The 12,040-nt window shown below is 48.4% G+C and overlaps 1 protein-coding gene across 1 annotated transcript in view; it reads left to right on the top strand.

The window, feature by feature from the left end:
- COLGALT2 (collagen beta(1-O)galactosyltransferase 2) overlaps window positions 1-12,040 on the top strand; it is a 44,499-nt gene that overhangs the window by 22,085 nt on the left and 10,374 nt on the right. The window contains exons 2-5 of the mRNA XM_041479626.1: window positions 5,423-5,533; window positions 7,056-7,173; window positions 8,344-8,478; window positions 11,040-11,244. Coding sequence (XP_041335560.1) covers window positions 5,423-5,533; window positions 7,056-7,173; window positions 8,344-8,478; window positions 11,040-11,244 — 569 coding nt within the window. The remainder of the gene's footprint in view (window positions 1-5,422; window positions 5,534-7,055; window positions 7,174-8,343; window positions 8,479-11,039; window positions 11,245-12,040) is intronic.

The raw sequence follows: 12,040 nt of genomic DNA, 5'->3' as shown, positions 1-12,040 counted from the left end.
TCCCAGGATTTTCCTGGGAAGCTGTGAAAAAGCTCAGAGAAAGAATTAAAACAATTATTATCTCAATCTCTGCACCTGGCAGGCAGTCTCTGTTTGTCAAAGATGTTTACAAGAAGGAGTTGTCTCTTCTTGACCAATAGGTGAGAGAAGATTCCTAAAGGCCAGTCAGGTCTTAGGTCCACCATTGTTTCTGTAAGAACGGTGGATTTCCGATAATAAAGTGTTTTTCATGCCTCCTGATGATGGAGTCTCTGTGTCACCTTTGTCTGTCCCTGATACCCCATCAGTGATTCTCAGGAAGATGCTGAGTCCTGCTCCGCGGGCTGAGCTTTGTCCTGGAGTATTTGAGCACCTCTGTTAGCACAAGTTGTGGAACAGAGCACGCAGAAATGTGCTTTTTCCACCCCTTTGGTGTGAGCTGTAACCTCTCTCTGGATGGTTTATTGCTGCTCAGTTCTCAGGAAAATGGCCAAGGGGAGATACTGGTGTTTTGTCCCCAGTTTCTGTTTTACAGTAGTTAGGGATGATCTACTAACAGGCTTCCCATTGACTTTGGGCTTTGCTTTGGAGGAGACCCTGTGGGTTTAGGGCAGGTGGTCATCCTATGGCTCTTGCTTCAGTGGAACTCAATATTGGACCACATCCCATAGCAAGCCTCGAGGCTGAATTGAAGCCCTGGCTGCAGGCAGAGAGGAACCAAGGGATACAGTTCAAATGGATATCCCTGGAATTTGGTTGCATTTGCAACTTAGTTCTGCAAGCAGCAGGAGCTTTGGAAAGCCAAGTGCATCCTTCTCCTGTGAACCATTTTCAGTGCAACCCCAGCCTCAGCAGCCTCCTGACCACTGTCATCCTTTGTGTGTTCTCAGCAGAGTGATGGGAAGGGCCCACTGGACCCTGGGTGTGCAGATGTGGCTCTCACAGCCATAAAGGGTGAACCCAATACCCTCCTCGAGCCCAGCAGTCTTCAAAACACTGACAGAAAGGGAAAGAGCCTCCTTACAGCTTTTGTTTTTGAAAGCTGGCTGCCTCCAGCCAGTCCTGACTCAGCTCTGCACTGCCTAAAAGTGAAGCACTGACCCCTTTTTGAAGCTGTCCTTCCCAGCCTGTTTGCTGAAGGGAGAAGGTGTAAATGTTAAATTCAGTAGGAAAATTACTGCAGGGCCCTGGCTGTGGGGTTTGCCTCAGCTTGTGTCTCAGCACAAGCCCATACTCTTGACAAGCCAGCAGCACACAGGATGCATTTTGTCCTCTAGTATTTTTCCTATACAGACGGTGAAGGTGAAAATTTTCTCCTCTGACCCAGTGCATGAGGTAAATGAATTAAATAGCTTGGAAGAACAGGCCAGAGTGTGAAGAAGTGAAAAAGGGGGATTGTTATTTTTAATTCCCGTTTTGGGAAGGAAGAGAGGAGAACAACCATCAAAACCTGAATTAACTCCCCCTCATAAACATAATTTGAGGAGACATTATCAAGCTAAAAATATGAGCAGTTTGTAAAAGGAGCTGCTTTCTGCATGTGCTGCTACTCACATTACTTAATTAAAACAGGAGGTGCTTAACATCGTGCTTTGATTTTCCACTGTGCGTGATCCATGAGTTTTTTTGGGAGGGGATACTTTGCTGAGCATGAACAATGAGGGCTTGTGTCCATGGCACAACTCCTGGTTAAAGCCAAAGTCAATATTGAAGTGGTTGTAGTTCTGTCGACATAAGCCCCTATACGAACATTCTCACTCAGACTTTTCAAAAATGCAACTTCTGTTTACTGGAAATGGATTTAAATCTGAGAGGAAAAAGCTGCTGTGTTATTGGAATAGAGGTGTCCATCTGGAGGTATGTTCTGATCTATTTATTAAACTTTCTTTTCTGTAAAGAGTGGGAGGAATTAGAATTGTTTTCCTCTATTTTTTCCTGGTTGTGTTGCACAGGCTTTAGGTTGTAAATCTTGTAGGGACCTTTTTTCTTTAATTAAATCCTAGATGTTTGTAATCAGCTCTTGAAAATGGTGTTGCTGATCCACTCAAAAAACAGGATTTGAGCCTGGTGCCAGGTCAACAATATTGCTGATAGACTCCCACACAGATAATGGTGCTGTGCTCACCAGCTTGCTTTCAGAAAATACACCCAAAAACCCAGGCACTGCCTTAATCTAAGGGCCATGTGGACAAGCCATGCTCCTGGTGAGCTGGGTGATCCACTCTCTTCATCCTGTCAACTGCGGACCATGGACCAGTAAGGATAAGAGGATGGAGTAAAAACACTTTTCCAGCACAGGCAAGTGGGCAGAGCTGATAGCATCTCTTGTGTGACGTGTTCTCACCAGTGAACTGAAGTCTTAGCTGTGTACCTGGCTTCTTGAAATGCTACAGAGGGCTACAGAAGTGTTTATAATGTGGAGTGTCCTGATGTGCCTCTCAGGGCTTGAGGAGCTCTTGCTCCCAGTGAGAAAGTCCTGCTCATATTTTAATTAGCTTGTTTTTCTTGAGCAGGGGTTGTAATTTAAAAAAAAAAAAAAAAAAGAGGGAAAAATAAAGTATGTGCTTGTTTTTCCACACAGAGCTGTTGCAAACACCAGAGCTGCTATTTTTTTCTGGGAGGAAAGGTGAACTGGTTCGGATACTACAAAAGGAGTCAGTGCTGATGCTGTTTGCTCTTAAATTAATTATTCTGTAACTAATAGTGATGATTGCTTTTGTAATGGCTTGGGTTGTTTGGGGTTTTGGGGGGTTGGTTTGGTTTGAGTCTTTTTTGTTGTGCTTTTTAAGCTCAAAGCTGGAAGAACAAAGGTTTGCCAAACTGCTAGTCATAGGGTGTGTTTCATCCAGGGTGGAACAGACTTTATTGCCTTTGAGGACTTCTGGGCTTAGAAATGCTGCAGGGTGGATAGTCCTGGAGAGAGCTGTCCCTCCTTTGTGCCAGAGCCTTGGCTGATCCGTGCCTTTGAGAGGTCTGCTGGGATGTGGATTTACCTTCCATGTATCACCATGGCAGCCTGGGCACTGAAGTCATAGAATGATGGAAAGGTTTGGGTTGGAAAATGCCATTTTCTTCCAGCAGATTCCTTGTGGGTAGATCTAGAGATCCCTTCAGCTCCCATTCGCTCATCTTGCTTCTAGCTGGAGGATGTTGGCTGGTGGTGTCATCCGGGGTGAATTTCATCAAGGGCCTGCTGCCCTACCAGGAGCAGGATGGAGTGCTCCAGGTGTGATGGGAGGAGCATCCTTCATCCCCCTTGTTGTGCTTAGGGAGGCAGAGGTCTTCCTCTAACTCTGCCAATCCTGTCATTCAACTTCAGGGTTTCTTCTGCTGGTCAGAGATTTAGGCTTTGTGAAGCAACTCTGGTAATCATGGTAATCCTCTTCTCTGAGGCTGGATGACTCTACATTTTCATGTTATCATGGAAATCTGTGTGTTGTTTGAGAGCTCTGGGTTTTTATTGCACAGCCCTGCAAACTGCTCCCCATCTAAAACATCTTGGGCTTGTGTGTGCACAGAGTTGAATGGAGAAGGATCTCCTGGCTGAGATGGGAGCAGCCAACATGAAACTGAGATTAGTGTGACATGTATGCATCTGGAGCTTCCCTTTTCCCTGCCCAGACTACAGCAAATCCCTTCATGTGTCCCCACTGATACTGTGAGGTTGGAAGGACTGGGATGAGGTGAGAAAGAATGGGAAGAGGCTTGCTGAGGGAAAGAGGCCCACGGACCTGACTCTGTGAGAGCTGTGTGCTTACTTTAAAGTGTCTCCATGGTCCTTAAGGCTGGTCTGGACCTGGAAAAGAGGATGTTGTGGGACGAGCTGCAGCATTCCCCAGGGTGGCCACTGTCCTCTTGGCCTCGTTTGTGTGATGCCCAGTTGCATTGTGGCCCCAGTGACACCTTTCTGGTGCCACTGCAGCTCCAGTGAACATGAAGCCATTTCCCCGGGTCTCTGGTATTTTAGGAATTCTGGAGCTGTTTGCTGACTGTGCAGCTGGAACGTGGGAGGAAAGAAGAGTGAGACCTGTGAAACGCCTTGGTGGCTGTGGGAGCCCCAGGAAGTGTGTGAGAACGGGCTCCAGGGGATGAGCTTCATCCATAAAACACATGGAGCAAGCTGGACTTGCACCAAGTCAGCAGTGAGACTGTTTCAGTCCAGTCTGAACATCATTGCAAACTAGATCTACAGGGCAGCATGAGCCAGGTCTTGGACTAAAGCAAACCCTGGAGCCATGACTGAGCCCAGCCTTGCTCTGTCACAGGAGAGCAGTTCATGACACAGGAACCAGCCTCTAACACTTGCTGAACTTTCACTATTTATTGTTTCAGCAGAGATTAATAAATATTCCACAAATAAGCCTCCTGGCCTTAAGTGATTGTGATGTTCTGACTATAAATAAACTGAAAATCCAAGTTCTTGGTTCTTTTTTACTTTAAAGCAGGCTAGACCCCATGGGAATGGTATGTTCCTGTTGTACAAACTGAAAAGGGTTCATGTCCTGGTTTTCATCTGTAGGGTCATATGGTGACTTGGAGTGGAGGTATTTTCCTGAAATAGCTTTGGAGTAGCTGTAGGGTTTGGGATGTGGCTCCTTCCTGCATGTCCTCCCCTGGCTACAGGGAGCTCTGGCTTTCAGCAAGGTGGAGGATGTTCTGGGAAGTGCCTTTGGGTCTCTGGAGCTGGAGGATGAGACAAGAAATGTATAGCAGTTGAGGGGAGCTTCCAGCAGCCTCCCTCAGTGATGCTTCACACTGGCTTTACTGTCTGCACCAAACCTTGTGGGACTGTTTATACTCCCAGAGGAATACGCAGGGATTATAGATTCCCAGTGGAGCTTGCTGAGCTGTGCACTGCCATGGGACTGTGCTTTCCTGCCTGTTCCAGCTAGGAAAAATGAGCAGCCCTTTCTTGCAGTGGCAGGAGTGTGTGGTGGGGTGTGACACAGCCCCGTGCTGGGGGTGCAAAGCCCTGGTCCCAGGGGAGGCAGCTGGGGAGGAGCAGCTGGGATGGGACTTGGCTCACTCATCCTGTGACCTGAAGCTTTGAGCATCCCAGGCAGAGAGCAGTGTGTGGCCCCTGTGGGAGCATTTCCATGGGATTGCTGTCAGGGATGGGAATCTGTGCCTCCTGCTCCAGTCCGTTCAGCTCAACCCTGAGGGAAAAAACCCATTCTTCAGCCAGCACTGTGTCCCTGCCACTAAGGGCACGTTTTAGTCATTTGTTTCAGTTATTAAATGGTTCTTTTGTCAGCCCACAGGCTGTGTGCCCTTCCCCTTTCCACAGTGGTGGTACTCAGCTGCCAGCTGGGGTTAAACCTCGACTGCATTCCTTGTGTTTTTTGGTGGCTGGACTGGACAGAGGGCTCCGTGGTAAAGCAGGGTTTAGGCAGAGTCACAAACCTCTAAGCTAAAAGCTAAGGTGCTTCCTTTGCTTTGCCAGGGCAGCCACTGACCACAACATTGACAACACCACAGCAATCCTCAGGGAGTGGCTGAAGAATGTGCAGCACCTGTACCACGATGTGGAGTGGAGACCCATGGAGGAGCCCCGGTGAGTACCTGGGAGGGCTCTTGGCTGCACAGCCCCAATTCCCGAGGTTTTCTGTTTCCAAACCAGGAGTTGGTACTAAATGTCCAAGTGTTAAAATGTGGATTATTTGCTTTCTGCAGTCTGTCCCATTAAAATTGTTTTCTTAGGGAAAAAGGTGAGGTAAGGTCTCTAGAAAGGTCTCTGACTAGTGAAGCACCTCATGCAAAACTTTGTGGAAGAAACTATTTTCCATTCAGTCATTTAGCATCTGTAGCTGCTCTCTTTACACGGTAAACAAATTATATCAAGAGCTACAGGGAATTAAAATTATCATTCTTTATTTGCAAGGAAGCAAAGAAATTACACCCCATTCCATAGTATCTGTGAAAGCTCAGACACATGAAATATTCAGTAAGTGCTGAGCCAGAGAACTCAATGTAATTCCAGATATTGTGCCTTTACATGATTTGCAGGACCATTGCTTTGAAATATGACGTGTTGGGTTTTTATTACTTTAATTTTTATTTATTTTTAAGATCAGCTGTTCCTGGGTTTGCTCTGTTTTCAGTTTCTTCCATCAAGGAAAATTACATCAGTTTCCCCTTCCTTTAGGCTTGCTTTTATATTCTAGTTCCTCACTGCAGTGATGGGGAGTTTGTGGTACAAACCCCCAGGGAGTGCTGGTTTTATTGACATTTTTAATCCTTTCATTTGAGTTGAGTTTCCTTCATCCTGCCAAACTTTGCTTAAGTTCTGCAAAAAAGCTTTTGAAATTCTTAGCTCCTTCCCTGACTTAGGCTGGCACTGTTTCCAAGTCCTGGATTTTTATTCCTCGTTGGGATCTGCCCTGGGGATCTGCCCCATTGGGATCTGCCCTCATTGGGATCTGCTTCCATCTTTGTTAAAAAGCCATTGCTTTTGGAGCTGGAGGCAGAGCCATGCGTGTGACTGTGCTGCCGTGCTGGGGCTTGTGAGATTTAGGGGCTATTCCTGGGATGTGTTAGCAGTTCCCAATAGTGCCCCGAGCCTGGGGGAGGCCAGGCTGCCTTCATCTTCACATCCCAGCCCTGCTGGTTCTGCTGGGCCAAGGGGGGCTGGGTTTGCAGCCGTTTGTACCCCAGGGTCAAGGAGCTGCAGGTGGGCTTGGAGGGTCCCCTGTCTGCTGCTGCACAGCTCCTGCGCTGCGTGGTGTCGTCAGAAAGCTGGCACTGCTGTTCCCTGGTGCCTTCTGTGCTCATGCCAGCACAGAACTTGGAATTATTCTCCCTCAAAACCTCTCCTGGGTTGCCTGAGGTGACTCTAATGCTGTTTTGCTTTCATAATGAAGGCAGCAATGGAACTCTTCTTTCCTTCTTCTTTCCTTCTTCTTCCCTTCTCCTTCCCTTCTCCTTCCCTTCTTCTTCCCTTCTTCTTCTTCCCTTCTTTATTTTTCCTTTTTTTCCTTTCTTTTTTTTTCTTTTTTTTCCCTATTTTTTTCTTTTTTTTTTTTTCAGTGTAATGAAGCCCAGACATGGATTACAGTCACTTTTTATTTCTTTTCTAGGTCTTACCCAGAGGAAGTTGGGCCAAAGCATTGGCCGAGCTCTCGATTCACTCACGTGATGAAGCTGCGGCAGGCTGCCCTGCGCACTGCCCGGGAGAAGTGGTCAGACTATATCCTGGTAACTACGAGGTTTGATTTATTACAAAAGCTTTCCAGGTGCTCACTTGGGTACAGGGGGCTGTCAAAAAGTTTGCTTTCCAACTAAAGACAAGTTGCGATGCCCTGGATCATTTCTTGGTCTGGTGAGCAAGAGATTTGGCGGTGAGGGAGGTGAGTCCTGGCTAAGCTTGGAGCTTTCTCCAGAGGTATCAGGATCGAACACAGTCCTGGTGGTGGGAGGTACCTGCAAGGGTCCCCCAGATTGAGCCCCCACCTGGTGAAATGTAAGGGAAATAGTTCTGCAGAGCACCTGTGGGAAGATGCTGCCTTTGGTCACTGTGAGGGGGGTGTTCCCAAAGCCTCCAAGCAAGGTGAGGTGTGAGGGCAGTTGAGGAGTTGTTCTTGATGCTTTTCACGGAATGAACTCATCCTGAATTTCCAGTGATGTTATTTTCCCTGGCAGCTCCCTGGTGCCTGTGCTGGCATGAGGCTGTATGGAGCCAGGGAAGCTCTCTGCCCATCTCATTGCAGTGCCCAGGAGCAGCTGTCCCAGCTTCCCCTGTGACAGCCCTGTGCCCTAGGGAGTCAAACCCACCAGCTCACTGCTTCTAGGGTGGTTTTTTGCTGACCTCATGGAATCTTAAAACTGTTAAGGCTGGAGAAGGCCTGAAACTGAGTCCAGTTGTGGACATGCCATGTTCAGCATTAGGCCACATTCCCAGGTGCCAGATGCACACATTTTTCAACACTTCCAGGGATGGTGACTCCACCCCTGCCCTGGACAGCCTATTTCAATGCCTGGCCATTCTTTTAGAAGGAATTTTTCCTTATAGCCAATCTGAACTTCCCATGGTGCAGAACGTGATCCCCCCTGGCTGTCCCCTCCTGTCAGGAGTTGTGCAGAGCCACAAGGCCCCCCTGAGCCTCCTTTTCTCCAGGCTGAGCCCCTTTCCCAGCTCTCTCAGCTGCTCCTGGTGCTCCAGCCCCTTCCCCAGCTCTGTTCCCTTCCCTGGACACGCTCCAGACCCTCGTTGTGAGGAGCCAGAGGTGCCCCAGCAGTGGCAGCACAGGGGACGGGCACTGCCCTGGCCCTGTGGCCACGCCAGGGCTGCCTCATTCCCAAGAAAGCGTTAAGGGAATCTTATTGTTTCATCTGTCAACAGGTATTTTTTATCTCTTCCTTCTCTAGTTTATTGATGCAGATAATTTACTGACCAACCCAGAGACCCTGAACCTGCTGATAGCAGAAAACAAGACCCTGGTGGCGCCGATGCTCGAGTCCCGCTCCCTCTACTCCAACTTCTGGTGTGGCATCACTCCCCAGGCAGGTGACCTCGTGAAGGGTGCTGGGGCCTGTGTGCCTGGAGTCCTCCAGGGGCTCCTGCCCCTGTCTCTGGAGCAGCAGGCATCCTTCCTGTTCTCAGGAGGGATGTTCTCTTCCTTTCCCATCTGCTGTAGCCTTCTTCTGAGCAGAAGCTGCTGTAGCTCTGAGGTGGCGTTAACACGTGGTATGATCCCACACAATCCATACTGACAAACACATCAGAATTTTTTAAAGGTGGTTCTATGTTTCTTAAAACCCTTGGTGCATAATTTTAGGCCAGTTTTTAGTTTTTTGGTTTTTTTTATAGTGATGCTAATCCAAGAGGAATTTGGTTTTCTTTCCACAGATCTCCATTGTGTCTAAGTTATCTTTTGAAGTGGGAGACATCCTTTGCCTTGTAGGGAGTGTGTGTGCTGAAGGGTGCATGTAACAGGTGCTGAGCCTAAAAATTAGACTTTCATGTTACCTTTTCAGTGTTCCCTTTTCGTGTTACTTCTGATCCACATAACAACTGCATTGGGTCAGAGCACAGGCTCATCTGCAGATGTCTAGGGAATTGTATAAGGATAGGGCAAAAAGGTATTAACTTCCCCAAAATACTTTTCTTTCCTCTGGCAATCCCCTTCTGGGTTTTTGAGGAATATATTTATCTTTAAAGTGCTCAGTGATTTTTTTTTTATTCTACAGAAATCCCTGTCTGAATCTCTTTTTTGGCACCCACACCATCTTCTGGCAAGGAGTTCCACAGTTCAGACTGAGTGATTGGATAAAAAATAGCAGGAAAAGGTCCTGAACTTTCCAAATTCTTGGGAAGTAAATAGATAAGAAAGGGGGTGTGACGTGGTGTGTTTGCTTGTTTCACCTGTGTTTGTTTGCTTTGTTTGAAAATGGAGATATAAACTTCATAGCAAAGGTATTGATTGTGCTTTAATTTAAGGCTAAGTCCTGAGTCAGCCAGGTTTTCCACTGGGGTACCTCAGCCCTGCTTCCCAGGCTGGAGTGGATCCCTGCCCATGTGCACCAGCCCCAGCCCTGCCTCTCCAGCAGGAAGTTTCCACCACTACCAGCACTAACCGAGAAAAGGGGAGAGGAAAACCAGCAAAGGCATCTTGCAAAATTTGGTTTAAAAAAAAATAAAATCCTGCTGGAGTGAAGAGGAAAGCTCTCCCTTTATTTTTGCTTTTCTCTTGTTTCTGCATATGGTTCCCAGGGCTTCATGTGCTCAGCTTTGCTCTCCCAGGGGGCCTGGGGAGGGAATCACAGCTGGAGCACATCCTGAAACACGGCCTCCCCCAGCATGGAGCCACAGTGAGCCAAGCCCCGCTCCAGACAGGCTGGCATTTATCTGTCACAGGGCAAAACTGGGGAGAGGCAGCAGTGGGGGCGAGTTGGAGCCCTCCCTGCCTACAAGTGGTTTATGAGCAGGGACAGCCCCAAAAACCTGAGGTGAGCCACTGGAGGAGGAAAGATGAGTGTCCAGCATCTTCACTTGTGGGCATTCTCAGTGTCTGTTAAAGGGTGGGTGAGTTAACCCTTCCTTTGGTGGGAATGCCAGTCACATCTCTTCCCACCTGCTCCTTCCTGTGGCAGTCAGGATGGCTGTGTTTGGGATGTCCCATCCTCACAGTATGGTCACAGTGTACCTGAAAGGCACAGGGAGATGGCACATCCATAACCAGGCACGTTGCACCACACCATGGCCCCACACAGCCCAGGGCAGAGCAGTTCCTCTGGCTTTTGCTCAGCCAGTGCCTGAATACTGATGGAAAATAGAGCGTAAATGGAGCTTTAACTTCTTTTAGTGACTCATTGTTTCTGTAAAGCCCAGAATCTGCTCTGGATTCGACCATCCAGATGTCAGTTTGATGCTCTAGGGTTTTCTTCCTGGAGGAATTCAGTGTGTTCATTTCCACATGAGCCACACACTGTGGGTGTTGCACCCAGAGTGCTGCAAGTCTGGCAGAGCTCCTGGCTACAGGGAATTACCCAGGAACTGACTGAAGTGCCTCCCTAGGCAGAGTCAGGAGTGAGTATCAATCCTGCTTGCCCCAGCAGGGATTCTTAGCACTACTGATGGAGACTGAGATGTTGCCTTCACTGCAGTGACAACAAATGATTTTTTTTAAAGTCATGGATAGAATTAATTTGCAGATCCTACTCTCTGAAATACTAAATGGACTTTGTGCCTGTTGAATGTGGAGGATGTCGTGGATGCTCAGCAGCTTCCAGGATCAGGCTGGAGAGTCTAAGTGCAAAAAGTGTTTTGAAGAACCAGGAGAAAATAATATGAGATTGGAAGCTCCATTGCAGGGGAGTTTTGCAGTGGAAAGGTTGGGCTCTCCAAGAGCTCCTGTAACGTAGGGAGAAGGTCAGTCTTTAACTTCTGGGATGAAGACTGTTTCTAAATACTTGACTGAGCCATTTCCAAATGAGAGACACAAAAAGCTGAGAGTTAAGCTCTGGTGAACCTCTGCTGGAGAGCTCAGGGCGTGAGGCTTTGCTGAGGAACAGCTTTGAAACAGGAATCTCTTGTGACAACAGCCCCCTCTTTGTGGTTTCAGGGCTACTACAAGAGGACCTTGGAGTATCCCCTGATTCGGGAATGGAAGAGGATGGGCTGTTTTGCTGTCCCCATGGTCCATTCCACGTTCCTCATTGACCTGAGGAAGGAGGCCTCTGCCAAGCTGGCCTTCTACCCCCCACACCAGGACTACACCTGGAGCTTCGATGATATCATGGTCTTTGCCTTCTCCAGTCGCCAGGCAGGTGTGTCCAGGGCCTCTGCTGGGGAGGGCTCGCTCCTAGAGACACACAGACCTCCACTGCAGGTTCACAGCCCAAAAGTCCTGGGTGGGCTTCCATGGGGAGTTCAGACCCTGTTCCCTTTCCTCTCTGGGATCTGGTCAGGGGTAACCAGCAGCAAGTGACTGGAAAGGCAGTTTTGGGTTGCTGCTTGTTTCAAAGGGTGTGGGGGCTGTTCTTGGGGTGGGGCAATATTTCAGAGACAAAATGTGGGATTCCACCCTGGGTTGGTGTCACAGCAGGTGAACACAGGGGGGTGCTGGGAGAGGGGAAGGTGGTCTGGGGGTGAGGTATCTGAAGTTCCAAAAGATCCACAAGGAAAGGGGTGAGGACGAAAGACTCTTGTTAAACCATAGAATCCTAGAATAGTTCAGGTTAGGAGGGACCTTACAGCTCATCTCATTCCACACCCTGCCTTGGGCACAGACACCTTCCACTAGACCAGGTTGCTCCAAGCCCAGTCCAGCCTGGCCTTGGGTACTGCCAGGGAGAGGAAATGTTGGTTGTTGGTGTTTTAAGAGGGCTCCAGGTGTTGCTGAGACATCACTGTCTCTTAAGTGCCTTGTGCTGCTGCTGTCCATGCTTGTGGTGAGGGTGTTCATTCCCGGAGAGCAGCTCCTGGCAGTGTTCTGTCTCCAGCAGAGTGCAGGCTGCCAGACCTGTGTGCAGCAGTGTCACAGCTGAAGGGGCTCCCAGGACTGTCGTGGCATCTGTATTGTTCTTTGCCTCCTGAGTTGAAAAGGGAAAAGTTTGGGGCATT

This window comes from Pyrgilauda ruficollis, unplaced genomic scaffold (assembly GCF_017590135.1).
Source record: "Pyrgilauda ruficollis isolate IOZ18807 unplaced genomic scaffold, ASM1759013v1 scaffold49, whole genome shotgun sequence".
NCBI classification, from domain to species: domain Eukaryota; kingdom Metazoa; phylum Chordata; class Aves; order Passeriformes; family Passeridae; genus Pyrgilauda; species Pyrgilauda ruficollis.
This window is presented reverse-complemented; position numbering and strand designations above follow the sequence as displayed.